Source organism: Micropterus salmoides, unplaced genomic scaffold, assembly GCF_014851395.1.
Source record: "Micropterus salmoides isolate LMB-PRFRI ecotype aquatic unplaced genomic scaffold, ASM1485139v1 Ms_hic_scaffold_3, whole genome shotgun sequence".
NCBI lineage: Eukaryota > Metazoa > Chordata > Actinopteri > Centrarchiformes > Centrarchidae > Micropterus > Micropterus salmoides.
In genome coordinates this window covers 22,724,108-22,749,153 of record NW_024042261.1, presented here as the reverse complement: position 1 = coordinate 22,749,153, position 25,046 = coordinate 22,724,108, and the positions used below count along the sequence as shown (strand labels likewise).

General features: G+C 43.3%; 1 protein-coding gene across 2 annotated transcripts in view; it reads left to right on the top strand.

Annotated features, from left to right (window-relative positions):
• grik4 (glutamate receptor, ionotropic, kainate 4) overlaps positions 1–25,046 on the top strand; it is a 178,877-nt gene that overhangs the window by 37,189 nt on the left and 116,642 nt on the right. For both annotated transcript variants that reach the window (XR_005440616.1, XM_038693892.1), the window contains exons 2-3: positions 14,004–14,168; positions 17,439–17,536. Coding sequence is in view for 1 of the 2 variants with exons in the window: in XM_038693892.1 (XP_038549820.1) it covers positions 14,004–14,168; positions 17,439–17,536 (263 nt within the window). In the remaining variant the exon portion in view is untranslated. The remainder of the gene's footprint in view (positions 1–14,003; positions 14,169–17,438; positions 17,537–25,046) is intronic.

Here is a 25,046-nt window from a genome sequence, read left to right as displayed (position 1 = left end):
CTCCATCGCCACCCCTCTTTGGGCTTTGTAACTTGCAGATAAACACAAAAAGATACATAACACACTAAAGGAAAACCCCAAAAGCATAATATGGCCACTTTAACACATCAGTCCACTCGCACACATTATGATAGGTGTGTGTGGGGGCTTTAATTATATAATGTGACACCAGGAAATCAGTTTCTTGTCACCAGGTCTTCCGTGAGCGAGGCTTTCTAATTATGTAAGATAGCACCTCTGCTTCCTTCGGTAGTGCACACCACAGGGCTTACGGATGAGATTGATTAAAGTGTAGAACTAGCAATTGCATTTGCCATGCCGTCAGACAAGCAGACAGATTGGCTTTGGTATAGTTCGCAGTCATGCTGCTCCTAGTGAATAAAACAGCTAGTAGACAAACATGACGCATGACATTTTCATCTGCTGACATACACAAGTGCATGGGCGTTTAGGCACACACACACACACACACACACAGGTACACACTCACAAATAAACAGAGAATATCTGACATTGAAAAAAGCTGTGATAGCTGTCTACTGCCTCTGCTAATTAACGTCAAAGCAACCATCAAATAAATTAGAAATGTTGTTTATAGAATGTTGAAAATAACAAATTAGTTTAGTTTTTGATTCACAAAGTTTACACAGATAAAAAAAATACGATCGCAATAGGAATAAGCACCAGTAATGATGTCTTTGAAATGAAAGGGAGACTGGATGGATTTTTAACAGTATAGTATGTGTGTTGGTATGCTCTTTGAAGAAAATGAAGACTGACCTTTTAGTTGGAAATCAAATAGACAAAATGAAGTACAATTTACTGACACAACCTTGACATTACTTGTATGTCACCGCTGAAAGAAAAACATTTTTTTATTTTAATTGCCCTACTCAGTCCCTTTGGTGAAAAGAGGGCGAAATCTACAAACCCATTATACTAAAAGGCAGCTGGATGGAGGTGCAGACAGAGGACAGCTCTTTGCATTTTCCAATTGTGAGGTCCACAACCTTACAGTTCTAGAAGTCGTGTATATATATTTAAGTCTATATTTGAATTGCAGCCTTTGTTTGAGTGCTATGGTTTCAGTACAAATCAGGCACAGGTTTTCTATATAATATCTGTAACAGTGTTTCCCATTAATTAACAAGACCATGGCGGCCCGCCATAGTCTAATTTGCTCCGCCATAGTTTCAAAATGAACCGAAAAATATTTTTACATCTCATAATATATTACAGACCTCTGATGTGTTTTGTAGCCGCTGCTCCGTGCACGCTCCCACACTCCGTCTCGAGACAACCACTTTTCTTTTGAGGTAACTACGGTAACGGCCTGTTTCAGTCACTCGTTTGTGAGAAGGCGATTAAGATTAATTACATTTGGAGTGCACACGTATTAAAGCCTTTATGGTAAATCCACTGTAACGGACCAGTGCGAGCTGACAGGCAGGTTAGGCGCGAGGATACACACAAGGCCCGGTTTTCAAAATAAGGTCTATACGACATGGAAATAAGATTAATTGGATTATATCGTAGACTGTATATAAAAAGGATTATATTCACAGAAAATATAAAACATATTACATGTGTGCAATAAAAGTTAAAAAAACAACAATAAAATGTTAGGGAAATTACTTATTCTGTCTTCTATTCTTTGATTCAGGGTTTTTGGGAAAACATTAAATAAATTTGTTGACTTTTGTTGCTGTTTCATCACCATTTATAGCTATACAATGGGTTTATGATCAAATAGTTTATTAGAGCACAACATTGTTTACAAGCGTACCAAGTTCTTCTTAATTTTGCACCAAATTAATGCATTAAACTTAAAAATGTAAAAAACTTTCTTGCGGGAGGCATGAACCAGTGAGAGGGTCCAAGGCCCACCCACCATAGTCTCTTAAAATCCTGTGGGAAACACTGCTGTAATATTAAGGTTTGAACTATCCGGTGGTTGATACCTGAACCAGTGAATCAAATCTGGCATATTGAAGCAAAAAAAGAGGAATGATGGTGATGACATTGATGGGGAGGGTTATAGGTAAAGTTTCAAGAGTCAGTGTCCCACAGGAGAGTTTGATTAGCTAATGAGCTGCTTTGTTATTTTGTGTTTTTAAAAGTCACCCAAGTGCACGGCCTGTTTGACTGTGGCTTCTTAGTTGATGCTGTCATTAAGCTCTCTACTAACTTGCATTAGTACACAGCTCTGTTTCTGTGTGTTGGCATGTTTTCAGAAAAAACAAATCTGATCCCTCCTGAACACGATAGGTTCAAGTGCACGGCCTGTTCGACTGTGGCTTCTTAGTTGATGCTGTCATTAAGCTCTCTACTAACTTGCATTAGTACACAGCTCTGTTTCTGTGTGTTGGCATGTTTTCAGAAAAAACAAATCTGATCCCTCCTGAACACGATAGGGTGGACTAATCAGCCAGCTACACCAAAACAAGCAGACCTCTAATGAAGTTGCTGAAGTAGAACTTGATGCCAGAATATGGGGAAAGGAATGTTTGCAATGAATAATCTAAAGGCCTGACATGCAGCTTGCAAAACAAAGAGCACCTGAGGTGATCAATTTGAAAAGCAAATGGTGTCAGTCCTGACATTAGTATTTCCAGATTCAAATTCATTAGTCTGCCCCTTGTCCACTGTCCCCTGCATTCCAGTCAGATTTATTCTAATCATTTAAATCCTTCATGGAAATATACTTTTATACAGACTGAACCGTCTAGTCTCTTCATCACATGCTCGTTCACATTTGTGCATATTTTCACATCACACAAGGTGGATTTATTTTTAAGGGATAAACAACCAAGAAGCTACTAATATCTTTATCTTTATCTATCAAAAATGTTTGACAAGCCACTTTTTACTACATCCTGGACTTACTGCGTGAAAACCGCAAATGATATTAATGGACAGTAGCCACCCCAGTCACAGTCTGTTCACCCTGCTGCCATCTGGGAAGATATAGAAGTTTCTAATGCCATACCACTAGACTATAGAGCAACTTTCCCCCCTAAGCTGTGAGACTTTTAAACTTAAATTCATCCACTGCTCCACTGAATAAAGTTTATTCCTGTTTACCTTTTTATGAATGATTGCTTTTGTATTACTGTATATTGTCTGCTACACAGCAGGGAGAGAGTCACAAACTTAATTTAACTTTTCAACCTGTTGTAATGTGACAAATAAACATAACTTCTACTTGTAAATTGAGTGTACCAGAGTTGTGCCAATTTTGAACAATTTAGAGGGTCAAATATTTTCATGAATAATTCAAGGGAAAGGTACTCAAGGTAATATGAAGAAGGAAAAGTAGGTTTTATTTAACTTTCTGATTTCTCATATGACTACAAAGTTTAATAGAAAAAAAATTATATAACCAATGGATGTTTTCCACTGCATTTTTGTTTGCAAGACATTCGAAAGTAGTATCTGAGCAAAAAGAAGCAAAAAGAGAAAAACTGGAATCTTAATTTTTCCACTATATAAAACAGAAAAACATAGGGTCTAATGTCTTGAATAAAAAATATGTTCTGTCTTAAGCAGGGCAATGCATACTTTAAATAGCTGTATGAGTTATTTTTACCAGAAGAGGCTTGAAACTAGTCTGAACAGAAACATGTCAAACATGCAAATACCAATCTCTGTCACAATTTTTGTCATTTGAATTGAGCTGTAAAGTAGCAGGCATTTAACTCCCATAGGCTCTTGAAGCACTGTGAAAATAAGCATCACTTCATGTCATTACTTAAACAATTCATCACATTTAGTTCTACGAAGATTGGTATGTTTGGCATCCGTGTGCTTGGATAGATTTAAGCTTCTCATTTACCTGAGGTGAGAGGATCTGTCACTCAAGGCAATAATAACTACTGAGAGCACATATGTGCAACGTTAGCCCAACATGCTGTATGATGTTGAATAGAAACCATTGAATTCTAGTTCAAATGAAAGCCATGTTAAATCACTTTACGGTATCCATATTCTTTAAAAACATTTATTTCATCAAAGGCCAAGTCATTCTGAACTTTTCCCTCCCTCTCCCTATCAGGTAATGACTTTCCCCAATCAAAGCCCAAGAGTTGGGGTGCACATTACCATTAATTACCTCGTACAGTTGGTGAAGAGCTAGTTTATTTGATCTGCATTTAGCACTTGGCCTGATGGAAAAAGAGATGCAGCCATTGAGTTAATAGAGAAGCCAGCAGATCCTTCGAAAGGATAATGAGTTTTTTACCCTTCACTGCCACTTTCCAGAGACACGTCAAGCTTCTGTGTGCTTATATCGCAAAAACCATGACTCCTGAGGCAGTGCAAGCCTGTGTTTGGACTTTCCTTTTATGTACAACAAAAGGGCCCTTACTAATTTTCACAGAGCAGGACCTCTGACATTGAGGTCCAAAGGCCTTGATTCTGAGTTACATGTAGCGTTAGTTCTTCAGTTCTCTCCAATAACACACATTTCACAGACCAAACTGTCTCCTGTGGTTTGACCATTCAGAACACAGAAGGACTAGAAAACAGGTCACGAAGTGAAGTTTCAAATTTTCAGTGTTTCAGTGTGTGTGTGTGTGTGTGTGTGTGTGTGTGTGTGTGTGTGTGTGCGCGCGTGCGTGCGTGTGCGTGTGTCCGAATGGAAAAGCAAGTTGAGCAGATTAAAGTAGTTAGTGAGTAAACACTAAAATAAGATTGGGGACTAAGAAATAGCCTACTAGAAATAGAGTAATGTATTCTTTCAAATAATTTCAAACAAAATATACAAGTATACCCTCGTCCTCACAAGGAAACACTGAGCAGTGTTATTAGGGCTGCAACTAACAATCCTTTTATTATTGATTAATCTGCCAGTTATTTTCACAATCAATAGATTAGTGTATAAACTGTGAAAAAATTCCAAAGAATGCTCATCACAATTTACCAGAGCCCAAAGTGACATCTTCAAATTCTCCTTTTATCCAATCAACAGTCTACAACCCAAATACTTTTCGTTTAAATATATAAATGACAAAGAAAAATAGCAAATCCTCACATTTGAGAAGCTAGGACCAGCAAATGTTTGACATTTTTGCTTGAAAAATGACTGAAATGATTCATTGATAGCTGATAATATTTCACAATGAATTTTCTTTTGATTGACTAATCGATTAATCAGCTAATCGTTGTAGCTTTAGGCATTATACTGCAATTAATTTTCATTTGAATTTTATTTATACAAAACTCTGTCCAGTAGCCTATTTTGAGATATGTTTGAGTGAGGGTGAGAGGATGTCCTGTAACCTGGTGCAGTTTTGGAGAAACATTATCAAATGTCAGTGTTTTATTGTGAACATAGAATTGAATGGAGAAGAGTCTATGCTCATGCTGGTGCTAATGGGGATCCTAATAAAGAAAGCAAGAATTTATTTTCCATTAAAGAATAGTTACAAAAATGTCTGTGTATGTTGTCAGTTATAGTTCTTAGAAAGAAAGAAAATTGTAATCAGCCAAGAAAAAAAAAATTGTAATTGTTGCATCTTTAGTTTCTAACAAAGGTGACAAAATTGCATTGCTCTCAGTCTTTTGGACATGACTAGTGTTATGGTTGGCAGAGTTTATCCAGTTTGTGCATAAAATTTGTTACGGTTTGTCTAAAGTTTCAATGGTGTTAGAATTAAAATCAGCCAGAGTTTGAGACATGTTTCCAAAAGGATCACATCTTTGAGCGATGCTAAAAGACCTCATGCAATAATTTTCCTGTGCTATGCGCCTTTATCTCTGAGGTATTCTCATTTCACACCCACTTTTCACTGAGTGTCTCTTCCACAGTCCACAGCACGCTACGCCTCAGTGTACCTGCGGGCTGCTCATTGATTGGTTTCGATGGATTAAGGGCCAGCTCATGTTTCCCCTTCGAGGGAACTCGAACTGCGTCGGTTACGACACTATGGGAACGCCTCTAGGCGAAGCAGGTCTGAACGTGAATGAAATCACTCCAATCCTATTGGCCTGTTGCTAGAACGGTAAGGTGTGACGGAATAACCGGAGGAGTATAAAGCACACCTGTACACACTCATTATTAGCTTTTTTTTATTCAGCAGGCGCTCTGTATGTTGTTTGAAGAAAGCTCCAGTCCTACAAGCAGTGTGTCTTACCTGAAGAAGAAGTCTACCAGCATGTCCGGCAACCAGATGTACAGAAGGTGTGTTTTTTCTTGCCCTCGGTACATCACGGATGGAGATTCTCATGAGATGTGTCTCTCATGTTTGGGAATGGAGCACGCACGGGCAGCTCTCGAGGGGGCTGCCTGCGCCCGTTGCGAAGCCCTTTCCGTGCGGGTACTGAGGTCCCGCATGGCTCTCTTTTCCGAGGATGGCCGGATGTGTTTTCCCCGTGGCGCGGGCCATGCGGCCGCTGAGGCGGCCCGGCGGCTTCACTCATGGGTTCACAGCGTGATCTGTCGGAGGATTTCGGGACGGCTGAGGCTTTTTCCCGACCTTCATCCGCTGGCTCCGACGCTTCCTTTCCTCGTTCGGGGTGCCCGTTCTCGGCTTCTCCCGCTCGCGGTTTGGATCCGGAGACGCGGCAGCAATCCGACTCCGAGGAGGCGGACCTGCTCAGCGCAGTGGACGATGACTTCCGGGTGTCGGGGCGGCGACATCTGGCCGCGCCCGACTATGACGTGCTGCTGGAGGTGGTAACTAGAGCCGTGGCTAAGCTCAACACCAAGAGACAGGAGGAGCAGACACCACAGGCTAGTGGTAAGCTTGATGAAAGGTTTCTTAAGCACCACGCACCACCTCCACGCCGATCTCTTCCTGATTTACATGATGAACTGAGTAAATCATGGGGCAGACCCTTCTCTACATGGCTTTCCACACCCCGATCACTGAACTACAGTAATGTGATGGGGGTTAGGGACCGTGGTTATGGGAGGATGCCTCGGGTGGAGGATGAGCTTGCGAGCTATCTCTCCCCTCGACTTGCGTCCTCCCTGGAGAAGCCGGCGTTACCATCCAAACCATGTCGCACCACATCCACGCTTGTGGGGAAGGCGTACATGCCAGCGGGCCAGGCAGGTGCGAGCTTGCACACCACGGTGCTTCAAGCCTACCAAGCCAACCTGCTACAGGAGATGGTTCAGAGGGGGGGTCCCTCCGAGGAAGATCTGGCGGAGCTTCGCAGAACCACGAAGCGTTAGACGCAGTGCGAAGCGTTCCGCCAGTACCTCCCTCGCCGGTCTGGACCCAAGGCAGCTGAGGCTGCCAGGCGTAGGTCCCTTCCCTCTACGAGCTCCTACGGAGAGGAGGGAAGCAGAGTGTCGCTTCTCGGGGGCCCCCCGAGGAGCTGGGGCAGCGAGACGGCGCTCTCACCCTCAGCCGTCTGAGAGACGCGATCTGAGGACCGTCATCCAGTCCCGACGGAGCTCAGGGAAGACCGGGGTAGGGGAGTCTTTCTCCCCTCCCGCACCCCCCCCACCCCCCCCGGAGGCCGACCGAGGTCCCCTCCGCCGTGGCAACAGGTGATGTTATCCCGCCGTTTACACGTTCAGGACGCACCTGCCACCATCGAGTCCGCACCGTACTGCCTGCCCCGAGGGTCTGCAGACGGACGGCATCCCGACTCACTCACCGTGGATCTTCGGCGGCTCCCCCCTGCCGTTCTGGGGCTTCAGGGGTCCACCAGAAGATCACACGAGACACCAACCACCAGCCCCGAGGGGCACTGCCATAGATGGGTATCGACTACAGTTCATAGCCCGCCCTCCAAATTCAACAGAAGAGAGGGGGTGGTTTGGACTGTGGTCCGCCCGGAGCAAGGTCCGGTGTTGGGACAGGAAGTTTGTACTCTGCTGAGGAAAGGGGCCGTGGAACGTGTCTCCCCCCCAGACAGAGACTTCATAGTCCCCAAGAAGGACGGAGGGCTGCGTGCCCTATTTTGGATCTGCGGGTTCTAACCGGTCTCTGAGGAGATTCAGGTTAAAGATGCTCATCATCCCCGCCACCGTGACGCACATCCAATCTGAGGATTGGTTCGTCACGATAGATCTAAAGGACGCCTATTTCTAGGTCTCCATCCGTCCTTCTCACAGGAAGTTCCTGAGGTTTGCATTCGGGGGTGTGGCTTACCAGTATCGGGTTCTTCCATTCGGCCTGGCACTTCCCCTAGCACATTCACCAAGTGTATGGTTGCAGCACTGGCCCCGCTGAGGCTCCGGGGCATCCGGATTTCAACTTCAACGATGCGGGCACAATTGTCTCCGGCACGTGTCGACACCATATTGGCTGCCGTGAAAGGGGTGAAGTTAGGCCACGCCATCACTATGAAACACTTTCAACGAGTGTTGGGTCTCCTGGCGGCTGCGTCCAGCGTAATACCATCTGGACTGCTGCACATGAGACCCCTGCAGTGGTGGCTAAGGAACAAGGGTTTTTCCCCGAGGGGAATCCTCTCCGTCTGGTTTGGGTTACGCGCAAGTGTCTTCGTTCCCTATCAGTTTGGAAGGAAACTTGGTTCCTGTCCCAGGGGCCCGTGCTGGGAGGGTCTTGTCGCCGGCTGGTTATTTCGACAGACGCCTCCCTCACGGGCTGGGGCGCGGTCATGGATGGCCGCTTTGCAAGGGGATCCTGGCAGGTGCATCGATCCGAGTGGCATATCAACTGTCTCGAGATGTTGGCGGTGTTCCAGGCTCTAAGGAGTTTCCTGCCCGATCTCCAAGGCCACCACGTCCTGGTTCGTTCCGAGTAGAACAACACAGCGGTGGTGGCCTATCTGAATCACCAGGGCGGTCTGCGCTCGCGCCCTCTGGACAGACTGGCGCGTCAGATCCTCCTGTGGTCCCAGCAGAGGTTACTATCGCTCAGGGCGATGTATTTCCTGGGGACACAGAATCAGGGAGCAGACCTGCTGTTGAGGCAGGGGCTGAGGCCCGGGGAATGGAGACTTCACCCCGAAGTGGTGGAGCTCTTGTGCGAAGAGTTCGGCCCCATAGACGTGGATCTGTTTGCGTCTCAAGAGACTACGCACTGCCCGCTATGGTTTCTCTCGTTCCTCCAGCCCCGTTGGGTCTGGACGCCATGGTACATTCGTGGCCGAGGCTACGTCTGTACGCTTTTCCCTCAGTCGCTCTGCTCCCGGGGTTCTGGAGCGGGTCCGCCAGGACTATGTCGGCCTACTGCTCGTAGCCCCGTTCTGGCCAACCCGGGTGTGGTTCTCGGACATCATGTCGCTCCTGGACGGCCCGCCGTGGCGGGTCCCTCTGAGGAGAGACCTGCTGTCCCAGGCGCAGGGCCGGGTTCTTCACCCTTGCCCCGCCATATGGCGACTGTGGGTCTGGCCCCTAAGGGGGCACAGTACCTAGAGGCGGGTCTAACAGCCGGAGCAGTCGAGACCCTCCTGAGCTCCAGGGCCCCGTCCACACGGAGGATGTACGGCCTGAAGTGGAGTGTTTTCTCCACTTGGTGTAGGGAGCGGTCGGTGGACCCTGTTACCTGCCCGGTGGTTCAGGTACTTGAGTTCCTCCAGGACCGGTTCTCTGCTGGTCTTTCCCCTTCCACCCTCAAGGTGTACGTGGCAGCTATTTCATCTTTCCACACCCCTCTGAGGGAGGGGTCCTTGGGGAAACTTCCCTTGGTTGTACTTTTCCTCCGTGGTGCCCGGAGGATGAGACCTGCGACTCGGTCCAAGGTTCCCCCTTGGGATCTGGCGGTGGTTCTTGGGGCGTTGGCTGAGGCCCCCTTCGAACCCCTAGAGTCAGCTGAGGCTAAGCGCTTGACCCTCAAGATGGCCTTTCTCCTTGCTATCACCTCTCTGAGGAGGGTGGGGGATCTCCAAGCGCTTTCGGTTTCCCCGCAAAGCCTGGAGTTTGCCCCGGGGAATATTAGGGCTATCCTGCACCCTCGTCCAGGATACATCCCTAAAGTGCCTTCTTGTGCGGCAGGGTCCACAGTGCTGCAGGCATTTCATCCTCCACCTCATGTGACGGCGGAGGACGGGAGACTTCATCTGCCCTGCCCTGTCAGAGCACTGAGTATTTACACTCTGAGGTCCTCCCGTTGGAGGAAGGCTGACCAGCTGCTAGTGTGTTTTGGGTCTCCCAGGGCCGGGCTCCCTGCATCCAAACATACTATTAGCAACTGGATTGTTCAGACTATTTCCCTGGCCTATCAGGTGCGCGGTTTGCCTTCACCTGTGGCTGTGAGGGCTCATTCTACCAGAGGCAAGGCGGCCTCTCGAGCCCTCCTTTCCGGGGCCTCTTGCAGGATGTTGTTTAGCGGCTGGCTATGCCACTCCGCACACATTCATTCGGTTTTACAGTCTTGACCTTCCTTCGGCACCTGGTACTCGTGCGCTCTCCTCTTAGTAGTGCCACTTTATTGCACACAGGGGCAGGCGGGGTTTTCGGCACGGTTTAGTGGGTATCTCGTTCCCATAGTGTCGTAACCGACGCAGTTCGAGTTCCCTCGAAGGGGAACGTCTCGGGTTACGTATGTAACCCTGGTTCCCCGAGAAGGGGAACGAGAGACTGCGTCGGCCCGCCGCACCTCTCTCCCCGCCTGAAGCGCCTGCTTCATAGTTTAAGCTAATGATGAGTGTGTACAGGTGTGCTTTATACTCCTCCGGTTATTCCGTCACACCTTACCGTTCTAGCAACAGGCCAATAGGATTGGAGTGATTTCATTCACGTTCAGACCTGCTTCGCCTAGAGGCGTTCCCATAGTGTCGTAACCGACGCAGTCTCTCGTTCCCCTTCTCGGGGAACCAGGGTTACATACGTAACCCGAGACGTTCCCCCGTGTGAAAACAGCCCTGCTTGTTTGCCAGCTGTCATGCACTGACCACTTACAAATGTCAACTCCTGTGAGACCAAGACATGTCAGAATTATACATTTCATTCAGTAGGCATACACTGCCTAGTGATTTGTGGGTAGATTTTCACATTGTATGGAGGCATTTAACTTGTGATTTACTGCACATATTGATATATGTTTTTGATGCACCCTTGGGAGAGAAAATAATACGATGAAACTTTTTCATGTCAAGGAAAATTGTCTCAAATGAAATGAATGAGATAAACAGAAGATAAAACAAATGAATGACGGAATGAATAAATCTTTATTGTCCACCGAGATGGAAATTTTTCTTTGGCTCACCAAGACATACAATACAAATGAACATTCAAACAACATCAAGCAGAGTAAAGTGACTGAACGAAAAAAATAACATGTCAACACAAAAGTAATGACAGACATTTTAAGGAAGAAAGGAAGAGTGAGGAAAAAAGTTACAGTATATAGAAAGACAGTGAAGCGTCCTCATAGAGACAGATGTCATAAGAAACACTATGCCATTCATGAAAGCATAAAGTTTTAATGAATATTAAATCAACTCACCTGACTAAAGAGCTGCTTCCACTGTCATACCAGATATTCTCAGATGTGGCCAAATACTAACGGATATTATTCATGAAAACTTGTCCAGCTGAAAACAATTCCTGAATACCTCTGTCATTTAATATGAAGTGTTTAAAGAGGTCATTTTATGCTTTTTGGCTTTTCCCCTTTCCTTTATTGTATTATATATCTTGTTTTGTGCATGTAATGGGTTTGCAAAGTGAAAAAGCCCAAAGTCCACTCCCCCACAGGGAGTTACCATCTGACAACACACTGAGCTGCAGCACACGCAGTGACCAAATGATTACTGGCTTGTCAGATAACCATATTTGAGTTTTTTAAAAATCTAAAACCTTGCATTTCCCAACATAAGGCTGTGCCCGCTTTGAGGGATTTTGAAAACTCTGTGGGAACCATGCTTAATAATGATTGCGCTGAATGCTGAAGACATATATGGTATAAGAAGTTTGGTCAGATAGGATGACTAGGGCATTTTCCCCACATAATGAAGCCATAAAGAGCAGTCTTCTATAATCTAAAAATGTCAAACTGTAATGAATGCCATATTGAAAATGCCTGCTTGTCCTCAGAAGATTGTTTTACACTCTTAACAAATCATACTCTTTGCACAACACATTAACTACAACTTGGTTCACTGCTTAGTGCAGGGAGATATCCCTTGCCTGCCTACACAATGTGTGCCTTTGATTATATTAAACTATCCAAATAATATGCCAGTGATCATATTAAGCAGTCGTCAGCAGTACGTGATAAAGAGGGAGTCCGTTAAGTGCATAAAGAAACTAATAATTCCTTTGTCCACAGTTTTCTAATCAGACAGAGAGATGAGTACAACCTCGGATGACCTTTCACTTCTACTCTCTGCATCTTAGCAAAGCATTTTAATAGGTTGTAGATACTGGCTTGCTGTGACTACCCTGTGATGATATCACATAAGTGGATATGTCTCATCTTTGCAAGCTAGTGGTACTTGTTGTTTATTCAACTGATTAAGTGGTTGATGTGAAATGTTTAAATTATTACAGAACATTTCAGTATTGGCCAAGCTCTTCTGTGATCTTGGAAACATTATTGACATCTCATGGCCCAGATGGGTATTGATGCAGCACAGAGTTGTTGGGGTCAAGCATCACAAGCTCATGGTGGTCTGATAATTGGACTGATAATCAAAAATTTAAGATGGGCCATTTATTCAGCACAAATGAAAGCATAAACGTCATTCCATTTCTTTCCCGTTTGATAATACAGTAAACAGATGACGTTTACTATGGCTTCTTCATTGTCAATGACAATTTGACACCTCTGTGTCAAATTTTGTCAAGCAGGGTAGCCACGAGTTCAAGAACTGAACCCAAATGCAGACTGAGGCTGAGCTGGTGCAATTCAAATGACTGAATATGTCTAAATCAAAATACGAAGAGACTTGCTGGTAGTCAGGCACAGGAAAAACCAAACAATAGTCCAAAAGGCAAACAAATCCAAAGGGGGCAAGCAGAAAATCCATAAACAGGCAAAGTCCAGGGAAACAGTCCAAAAACAGAAGGAACAAACACTGGGGAAAACAGCTGGAAGTTCCTGGAACACTTCATATATAGACAGGGACAAATTATGCCCAAGACAAGTGAACACACAAAGTAAATACAGTAGTGACAGGAGGAGAACTAGACACAGGTGAAATTAATCAAAGCAGACAATCAAAACTGGTGGGAAACACACAAAGACAGGAAACACTGAATAACATGAAACAAAGAAGAAGCACTGTTGTGCTGTAAAAGGTCACAGGTGCATAAAAAATGAGAACAATGCATTATCTATATCCACTCCCTTTATAATCGGCTTAGCTTAGCCATATACAAGACAGGCATCACTTTTTCAGATTATTATATTACAATACAACAAATACATTTTTGCATGCAAAATCATTTCTCAGTTTATAACATGACAAATCCTGTGATAAACTAATTTAATGTTGTAGTATACTTACACACTGTAGTGTCTCTGACTGAAGTTTTAAGTCTCTACACAGCCTCTTTGAAAACTTAACAACCGACAGATGTTTTGAATGCTTGATGCAGTAAACATTATGTTAAGAATTTGTTCTTTTTGCTGTGTAGTTGAACACATCTTAGAACAGGTGCACGATTTTAAAGCTTTTAAGCTTTCAAGCTTTTACCATACAGATCTTTATGATACAATTTACACTAAATTGCACTCACCCTTTCAGAGTGAAAGTATTCCACACACTAAGAGCTGCTGTGCCCCAAAGTATATGGATTCATTAAGAACAATACTGAGCCATTGTAGGCACTCTAGATTAATGGAGAGCAGTGCACACAAAATGTCACCTAAGTATTGGTGCTAATAAATCCATACACCTTGGGAGCAGCTTTCAGTGCATTGAACTTTTATTGTAGATCTAGAAGAAAAAAGGCTTTAAGTACATGATCTGTCTTCACAGGTTCTCATATTGAATAATCATTGGCCATATGTGCCACCCTGGTTCTCATTCATATGGGAAAACATCATTTACCAGCAGGCATAATTATTTATTATCTTTTTTTTTCTCTCACACTCACAACCCATCACTCTTTTCCCTTCCCTTCTTGTTAGCTGCCATCCTTGATGACCCTATGGAGTGCAGCAGAGGAGAGCGCTTGGCCATCACGCTGGCCAAAGACAGCATCAACAGGAACAGTAACCGCTCAACCACTGGCAAGCTGGAGGTGGACATCTTTGAACTGTTGAGAGACAGTGAATATGAGATGGGCGAAACAAGTAAGTAACAGAGGGAAGAAATGCCACTTAATTGGTGAGGAAAAGAAAGTGTGGATGTGTGTGTTTGTTCATGTGGGTGTGAGATGGTGCGTCTCCTTAGGGAGAAAGTAATAAATGTGAGGTGCTTCTGGGTGCAGTCAGGAATCGCGCCAGCAAAAATGCTCTCTCATTTTGAAATCAGCAAGCCTGTTATTTCAGTTCAGGTCAACTGTCTTCTTTTCACTCTTCCTCTCACACTCTTCATCCAAGTACACAGTGATAAATCTGTCTGGTTTAACAGTATTTTGGTCAAACAGAAGCAAATATATCATTGAAAATAGATGACAGACTGGTGTGGTACAGGAATGCAAAATGAGCTGTCTTATTTTGATAGCTGCAGGAGTCAGATGGTGTTTATGTCTGTTTGCTGAGTTAGATTTTGTTCTCTTATTATATATATATATATATATATATATATATATATATGTGTGTGTGTCTGTGTGTGTGTGTATATATATATGCAACTTTCATTCTGTTGTGGCAGGGCAGAGCAGAACAAAACTTTCTGTAAAAAGGAATTGGCAGTGTAATGTAAAATTGACTTGATCCATGTCAAAATAGAGATGACCTTCAATACAAATTCTTATGGATCTTCTTTAAATGGGCCATTACGAGATTTCCAGTAATTTGTCACACAGATAACAAATGCATCACTGAGGGTGACTCCATTAACACAAGCTAGAGTACTTATTTATTATCAATTGATAATACACACACCAAAAAGGCAATAAGTCATCACCCAGAACATGGTACTGGGTGATGACTTATTGCCTCACACCTCAGTGTTTGTTGGTTAGATGTTTTAATTTTTAGTGAAAACTATCCAAAATCAATACAGCACAGTATGTGTCTGCAGAAAACGACCAACACAAACAGCTATGACAAGAAGTGTGGGGATTGATTTTCAATACGACACATTCCCACTTTCACAAACCCAAGAGCTTCAGTGGCGCCGCTTAATCCATGGAAATACTGCTTCACTTGACACAACAACAAGAAATTGTATTACTTTCTTTGCCTGGCTACTATAAACTCTTTCTGAATGTGGCAGTTCCTCCTGTGTGTTTCTCTCTGTGTGCAAGGTAGCGTGTGTTGGTGTGTGCTTGCTGGATTGTGTGTATATTGTGAAAATGTTTTTGTGTGTCTGTGTGTGCATTATGTGTGTGAAAGTACAAGTGTGTGTGGTGTGTGTGTGTGTGTGTGTGTGTGTGTGTGTGTGTGTGTGTAATTAGAGGCAGGAATTGGATTAGGGACGGATCAGTGGCCACAGTTAGATGGAAATATCACAGAGGGAATGCTACCTGCCCAGAACAGTCCCACCCCCACCTTTCAACCACCCACTCCTGCCTGTGTAGTATACAGCTCCTAAATGGATGCCTCCCTGTACTGGCTGCTGCTTTTGAAGGCAGAAAACACCACATGACAAGACTCCAGTTTACAAACAGCCCTTCTTTCACAGTTATATATTGCGTGTAAAGTTTGCTTTATTGCTGCCATGTGTCCACCTGAGCAAACTGATTTCTGAGAATGTTTTTATCTTTCCTAAAATGGTAATCCTTTAAGAGGTGAAAGGAAGCCATAACTATTTCTAAGTTTGCAAACACTATGGCCATGTGTGTTTGAGTGTACATTGGTGTTTCTGGTTCTACTGTATGTCATGGCTTTTTCCTTGTATGTGAGTGTGCCTGCCATTCCACGTTTAACCAGCATAGCTTATCAAGCTTTTTTCAAGTCAAACTCATTATAGCCCTCTAATCATTCCGAGGTTCCAATAGTGCGTATTGATCAGGGAAAATCAATGTTAAATGGGAAAAATTTACTTCAGCTGACCTTGTGACCTTCTGACCATATTTGGACCGCCAGTGAGCAGCTCTGTGAATTGTGTCTGACAAGATTGACACCTTGACACTGACATCAATGTGCATGAGATTACAAATAAACTGTGGTGAGGAGGTAGAGACACAGACCTTTCATGCACATTCTGTGTTGTTCACACATACACATGCACACACACACAACGCTAGCTGTGCAGAGAGGAAGCAAATCAAAGTGTCACAGGAGCATGTTCGCTGGCAGTCAAAACCATTCAGCTTTATAATTTGGTGAAGCCATGCAGACAGGTGTGTGTGTGTGTGTGTGTGTGTGTGTGTGTGTGTGTGTAAGTACTGTACTGTAAATGTGCGCATACATGTTTATGTGGGTGTAAGGTGTCTGTCTGTTTATATCTTACCGTCCCCATGGGTGACTAAGGGATTACTTATTAATATTTCGATTCACTGCCTCTGGATTCACTGCACAGGCCCAAAAACGGTTCCCCTTATGCCTGTTTCACACACATTGCTGGTTAATGCCATGCCTTTGCCCAAATAACCAACACCAAATTACCATCGCACACTTGCTTTGTGCTCACACATTAACACATACTGTCTGTACTTGTGTCATGATTGACTGTAGTGGTTTAATTAGAAGCCAAGGATTATAAACTCACAAGTACCTTCTGTTTTCCACTATGGGAAATTAAAGCATATGGTCTGTGTACATCAGAGACGAGTAAAATTCACAGTCACTAATATTTGTTCTGTCTAAAGATATATTTTCATCCCCAAAGGTAAAACCTTTAAATCAGTCCTTGTAAAATGTTGAATGTGGAAAACAAGATGAGCTGCGTGTGTCACTTTGGGGGATATTGTGGCATTCATGTGCAAATGTTCAAATACCGGATTTTATGTTTTAAGGCTACAGATATCACTGCCTGTCACTATTTTGGGCTCTCTGCCTCTGTCTGTCACTCTGTTTATCTGTCTATGTCTCTTCCCATTTCTATATCTTTCTGTCTCCATATGTGAATGTGGGTTATATGAATATCAGTTTCTCCCACAAGCAATTAAACTCTCATGGACAGGATTTTTTTTTTTTTTTTTTTTTTGTGCATCACATTAGGCATATTAAGCATGGACAAATGCATTTGGGGTTGTGCACGTTTCACTAACACATGTAGGGTCAGGTTCCCTTGAGACATTAGAAACGCTGGCTCAGGCCGCTATCTGTTTAGAGGTTGAGATAGTCAGCATGTGCATCCATTAACATCTGGCTGAAGAGGTCTTTTTTTATGCCTTGACTCAGATGCTTCAATAAAGCCTGTACTTTACTTTCCTGAATAGCAATGACTGACTTACTTTCTCTCTCACTGTCTCTGTCGTCCCCCCGGCCCCCCTCTCTATTTCCTCTCAGTGTGCCAGATCATGTCAAAAGGGGTGGTGGCAGTCCTCGGTCCTTCTGCCAGTCCGGCCTCCAACTCCATCATCAGCAATATCTGTGGAGAGAAGGAGGTGAGTTTGTGCGCCCAACTGGCCTGCAGCCCCGTGCCTATGTCGGGCAGCGTGCTTAAAGTATGACCAGAAATACAGGGTTTGGAACAATGATGCTCATTAGCTGCTGTGTGGTTTTGTAGGAGACTGAGGGGGAATGAAATCCAACTTGTTAGTGAAATGATGAAATACTATAACAGTGTCATAGCTCTCCATTCCAGTCCCTCGCAAATCAAAGCACTGCTGGGCATTTATTTCCTCCATTCCCCTCATTAGCTTGGAGCAGTTTGGCCTGCTGAGGCTTGCTAGCCACTGTGTTGAGATTTTTGTAGAAACAAATAAAAACAACCAAAAGCACAAGCTTTGTTGTTCTGATTAGATTAGGTGATCATTAACCAAGCCCTGCTGTTGTTATATCTGGTGTTTGAAATTAGGATATTTACCTAATAGATGATTTAACAGATGCTGCTATCATTGATATTATTTTCATAAAACCAGTCAACAGATATTATTTCTTATTTGAACAGTGAAGAAAAACATGTTTTCCACATTTTAAACTTGACTGAGTGGATTTCGCTTCAGAGCCTGACTGCATGCACACAGATCCCAGCTGGATGCTAATTAGCTTGTCTGAACTCTGACATGATGTGTTCTGCAGCTTGATGTCAAGAGACAAGAGAGCGGTTGAATTATACAAAAGAATGAACTAGATGTAATCATTTATAAATAAGAAAAGATATGTATATGCAGAACATTATCTGTGATTGCTTTACTGCCATGCTTCGGAGTGATTGCTAAATTTGATAAACTATGTTTTACACTATTTGTAGAAGACTATTTAGATTGTGAAAGTGGATACATCAGTATAGAACCTATATCATCTACTACAGACTTTTAAGAACTACATGTCAGTTTTTTATCAGTTCATCAGTCATTAGATTTTCACTAGTGAGTTCTGGTGAGTTACCCACCATAAATGAATTTGGTCCACAGAGGAACCGCCTTTTTGATTCCATTAACTTGATCACCATGACTATTAAAATTCACCCATTACCATCCAAGTGTCTGTAATGTTCTCTGGTACAGTACAGCCTGTATTTCTAATGAGACATCGGTCTGTTATAGTGATAGACAGACCAGGACTCCCGGCCATTAAAAATCTCTGGTGGCATTGACTTGCGGGGTTGACTGCTTTGAAACACTAACTGTGATAATAGCACTGTATGAATATTAAAGAGCCCCTAAAGTGAAAAATTACATTTTTGAGTTGTTAAGTGATGCACACAGTATAGTCATAAAAATGTTTCCCCACACTGGTTCAAATTTTATCTTTATCCTTATTGCACATGTGTATGGGTAGTGCAATACTTTGGATGACCATAATACTTTAAAGCATGGCTAAACATCCATGTTTGTTACAGAAAGTAGGATTATAAGATTTGCTATTGTCATATTGAATTCAGATTTGTCCTGTACTTTTTCTAAGCAGTATTTTCCATCAGGCCATGGCCAGTACCATCAGCGTGTTTAGCTTAACTCTTAATGATTCAGTGCTGCTGCGGTGCCTGGAGACAAATGTGTTACAACACATAACTTGACAGTTTCATAGAAACATTTGCACACTTGATATGCCAGTTTGGGTGTCCATCTTTGACTGCTCTGTATATCAAATACTACACCCATATATCACTCCTGGCAACTCTCTTCTCCTAGTTGTTCTGGGTGGATTTGCTTTTCATTCAAGATGTGCACTACTATTTCAGGGGTATGACACTTGAGTTTATGCTGAGAGCTGCACTCCATGTCAAGTGCAGCTATGCAACAATAGCCCTGTACTTATATACCTGTACTATACATATTCTTCTCTTCTAATCCGTGTTTTGTTAAACACTGAATTCAGTCTTTTTTAATGGTATTAAAATATTATTTAGATTTGGGATAATAATTTATTGTGTTAGTGGTGTTTACCACAGTGGTACATGTTTTCTTATTATTCCCTTTTATCATAGCCACATGAAGTGTCCAGAGTTAGGCTTTGGAGTGATTGAACAAAATTATGCTCACAATCATGCTAAGTTTTCAGTAAGTGTTGCAACTTAAGAAAGCTGACAGTAGTACCCATAAGTAGGCCTAATGCAGAAAACAGGCTAATGAGAGTAATATACTATTATATAATAGATTATTGGATTACTCACGCATAATATGTAAGTAACATTTTACCGTTAGTTAGTCAAGGTGGAGCTAGTTTTAACTATTTTAAATACTGTTGGTTAATGTAGTGACATGGAAGTAGTATATAATGGAAATACTATAACACAAGGACCTCTAATTTGTACTTGAGTATAGTAGTTGAGTAAATGTTCAATGGTGGTTTGGAGGTTAACCATTCCTGTACTGTTCTCCATGAGTTTAAGTTTTAAGGCTAGGCTAGGTAACATGGTAGAAACTAGCAAGAGATGGTTATATTTTGAAAGTATCCAACTGAAAAAATCCCACCCCCTCTCTTCAAGCTTTTCCTCCAAAGCCAGCCAGTCATTTCATTTAGGCCAAATTAAATGACGATCCTTGCTTATTACAGTCCTTTTTTGTGTAAGAGTCAAGAGAATTTTAACAAATATAACAGAAAATGCTTTTGAAATAAATTACCTACTCTAGCTTTAAGTCGGTTGCAGTTGTGAGTATCGTCAGCTTTGACATATTGTTGTTCTGTTGTACATTGTGAAGTGTTACACTTCACATGAGTGCAACTACTAGACAGCACTGAGCAGGATTTTAGCCCATGTGTAGCTTTTTTAAAAATCTTTTCAGGTTCTGTGAAATGTGTTTAAGGTCGTAATAAATGGTTTGAAGTATTTCTTGCCATGTTTCTCACCTCACTGAAACATCAAGAAGAACTTGATTTTAGAGTTCAAAAGGTAGCCACAGAGGATCACTTGCTTCTTCCCTCACCACCAGTTAAAGAAAAGGAGAAGAAGAAACTGAATGTGTGAGCCTTTGGAAGTGAAGAGTGGTTGGCAGTGTTGGTTAAAATCTGACAACTAAATCCACTTAATGCGCCTACTGTTAGTTTGCTAGATCTGCAGCTTTTACATAAACTGAAAGTTGATGGTGTTGTCCACAAAATGTATAATCACATGTTATTGAATGTAATCTTGTGTCCACCCCCAGTGCTGGATGAGTCATGAAACATATTTTACAGGAAGAGATGAGGGATTTTGATGAATAGACAGAAGATTAATACGCCCAGTAGAAAACCTCACTCTGATCCTGAATACTTTGATCCTCTTATCTCATTCTGTGTTATATATAAAATGCTTTAATAACTATTTTTAGGTTGTCAAGCAGTTGATGGTATAATCACGTCCAGTGGTTCTCAGTTGTGGTCATCAGGACCCTGCTGCTGGTTTTCATTCCAGTCATCAAATCAAAGCCTATTGAATACCTTGGATGCATAGCTGAGAATCAGGATACTATCAAGAGTGTGCAGATTTTTATCCCAACCAAACACCACACCAGCTGATTTCACTGATGAGGTCCCCCATCTCAGGCTTGAGGTGTGCAAATCAGCAAAGTCAGCTGCTGTACTGTGCGTCTGTGTGTGGGTGTGTTTTTTGTCTAGCAGAAAAGGTCACATTTCTCTTATCATAATCACTCTCGAGGGGATGCCTGGCTAATGGCCTTTGTCAGCATGGCCTTAAATTGGTGGTAGGGTATCGTTACTAACAATAAAAGATTATCACGATGCATTAGAATAAATGTAGTATTAAGATCCTGTTATGTTGACCTTTGGCAAAACACGGTGGGTTATTAGCAGTGAAATTCTTACTTTAATGATAATGGACAGCTCAAATTCTCACAAGATTAAGAACAAAGACCACCTCTTATAACCAACCACAGGAGGCGACGGGTAATACTAGTCCTGCATGAATAGGACTGAAATAACTAAAATCTTTTCAGTTTTGCGTGCAGTAAAGGTCCATTATGGTGGGAAATTGTACAGCAAGATGCTTCCCTGCTGAGTGAGAGGATTGAACTGAATCCAAAGATTTATTTCACCAAGATGGCAAAGTTATACTTGATGAGATGAGCAGCACAAATCTTGCAGTATTGCAAGTCAGGCTCATCCAGTGGCACAGTAGAGAAACCAGCAATCCTATGGAAAATAATGTAAACCTCTATTATATACTTGGCATCCAAATAGTCTGCAGCACACCTCTGAGGACTGTTCAGCAGGAAATAAGTGGAGGAGTATATTCGCTGGTGGATGCAGGCGTTTGTGCCTAATGTTACCTTTCCACTCAGGCATCCCACCACTCCACTTTGTTTTTGCACGAAAGCCACATCATAAAGCAACCGCAGATGATTTTTTCATCAGACTTAACATTTATTAGATGACTCAAATAGCAAATAACTAAGTTAGTTATTGAAAGATTTGTATGGCTAATGGCACAGCAAAATGGTGTCCTCATCCCTAATTCACATGTTTAATGGTGTCGATGTATCAATGATTTATCACTTGTGATGAATGTATTGTATGAAGAATTGAATGAGAATGTATTTGTCACACCTACAACTAATATCAACAGGTGAACTTACTTTTTGTGCACGTGTTTGTCTGCAGAACTACATCTGGCTATAAAAGGTGAAAACGGGTCACCGTAAGCTGTAGGAGCTGTATGTATATGTGTCTAATCCTGACACTGTGCACACATTACTCTGACCACCTAATCCCTCACTGTGAGCGTAAAGCCACAGATGCTGGCACTCTGGCGGCTGGTTGCCTGGGACACTGGCAGCAATACTGCAGCTGCCAGAACCCACTATGTTATCAGCACGTCATGTACCAGTCCCTATCAGTCACTCCACAGGTACCACTGCTGCTGCGGAGGCTATTTCTACTGGAGCGACAGAGGAGTGGGACTCAGCCCATCTGGGTTTCACACTAATAGTGACTAATAGAAAAACAGCTACTGCAGAGAAAATGTTGACTGTGTCCGTCATGTCGGTAGTTTGTTTCTATTTTGGTGCGGTATGGCAAGCAAGCCTTGGGGTCAGCATTTGAAGGACGGGTAGATTAATATCGACTAATGAGAAACATTAACTGAGGTTTTGGATGAGAGGCTCCTGCTGCCTTACAGGTGCTAATCTGCTGGCTGCTGCAGCCAACCAGAATAGCTGGAGAGTGTGCAGTGTAGGCTTCTTGTTGTTGCTGTGTTTCCTGTGAATCTCACGGAGAACAAATCTGATTTTTATGTATAGGTCTTGACTTAGATATAAAATAGACCAAGGACGTTTCATCCCCTTAAGGCTCCATCCCCATCTTGTTATTTATCAATCTAGTTATTTTGCCTACCACTTGCCTACCTCAGATATGAGTGAAACCGCAAATACAAGAGCCATACCAGCTTGGATGTCGCCCAGGTCAGCAAGGTCTGCGTCAGGTGCTAGGGAACCAGAGCAACCTGATGACAAATGGGCTACTGGATAAAGACATTCATGGACTTAGAGCAGAAAATATGAATCTGATGCAATGCTACTATACAAGCAATCCCGATGAGAGGGGTTATATGCAGAGACTGTGGGATATATGGATGCTTCGAAACCCATCATCAACACTGACAAAGAAACAACTCCTAGCTCAGTGTTCTAACATCTGCAAATGGCAGCTCCTATCACAACTAGAGATTGATGAGGTACAACAAATATGCTACGTCAACGGGGAGCCAGGATGACACGTCAGTGGGGAGATGTCATCATCCCCACACTCAGAGATTAGGTCCAAAGCTCCAATAACGGCACAGAATCACTCAACATAAGGGCGACTGACCTACGATTGAAGATCATAACTAAGCTGGACCCCCAAGTACAATGACCAAGATTGCCAAGGCTAAGTGATCAAGTACTCTCTGAAAGTTTGCTAGAAGATGTGAATGCAGCACTACATATTATCCCTACTCAAGCCATAATTGAGACCAATGAGCTGATGTACGCCACAGCAACAGCGATCTTAGATCCTAGAGATGTTTGGCTATTAGATGAGCACAAAGAGCATTACCCCCCATGGCAACACGAAGCGAGGTTAGTCAGCTCTCAGAGCTACAGAAAGGTGCATGGAAGGGGCTACCTAAGAAATACAACTAGCTGTTGATACCTGAGGCTCTAGAGCCTGCCAAACACGGACTTACCACTCTGGCTACCCGCCTAAAGAGATACAAGGGAGAAGCAGAAGCCAGGAGAATAAACCGGATGTTCTCCACCGAACCATCCAAAGTGTACTCTCCGCAATCTCCCAGAACAAGATCCAGTAACAATTACAATGGCAGACATCAAAGAAAGACTGGCAGGTATGAAGAGCTGGACAACACCAGGCCCTGACATGATCCACACCTACTGGCTGAAGAAACTAACTGCACTCCATGAACGCCTGGCAGCACAAATGAACCAACTATTGATAGATGGGACTCACCCAGAATGGTTAACCCAAGGACGGACAGTCCTGATCATGAAGGATCCCCAGAAGGGAACAGTCCCATCCAACTACCAGCCAATAACCTGCCTCTGCACAACATGGAAGCTCTTGTCAGGAATCATAGCGGCTAAGATGAGTAGGCACGTGGCTCAATACATAGACAGGGCCCAGAAGGGAATAGGCAGAAATACCAACCACCAGCTACTGGTTGATAGAGCAGTCACTCGAGACTGCAAGACCAGGCAGACCAATCTGTGCACTGCCTGGATTGACTACAAGAAAGCCTACGACTCAGTGCCACATACATGGATCCTGGAATGCTTGGAAATGTACAAGATAAGCAGGACACTAATAGCCTTCATCAAGAACTCAATGGGGCTGTGGAAAACAAGTCTGGAAGCCAACTCAAAGCCAGTTGCACAAGTCACCATCAAGTGCGGCATATACCAAGGTGATGCACTATCCCCGCTGCTGTTCTGCATAGGCCTGAACCCCCTCAGCCAGATCATCACAAAGACTTGCTACGGATACCATTTCTGAAGTGGAACAACCATCAGTCACCTCCTCTACATGGATGACATCATGCTGTATGCCAGAAATGAGTGAGACATCCACTCACTGATCCACACTACCAGGATCTACAGCAACGACACTGGAATGTCATTCGGACTGAACAAGTGTGGTCGCATGGTTTCAAAAAGAGGGAAGATGATCAGAACCGAGGGAACTGAACTACCAGAAGGCCACATTGCAGATGTTCAGGACAACTACAAATACCTTGGGGTGCCGCAGGCTAACGGATGAGGAGGCAGCAAGGAAGTCTGCCACAGCCAAATACCAACAGAGAGTAAGACAGGTCCTGAAAAGTCAGATGAATGGGAAAAACAAGATTCGACCACATCCATCAACACATATGCCCTGCCAGTCATCAGATACCACGCTGGTATAATAAACTGGCCAAAGGAGGAGATAGAGGCTACTGACATCAAGACAAGAAATCACCTCACAATGCATGGAGGGTTTCACCCCTAACCCAGCACCCTGAGACTGTACACCAAGCGT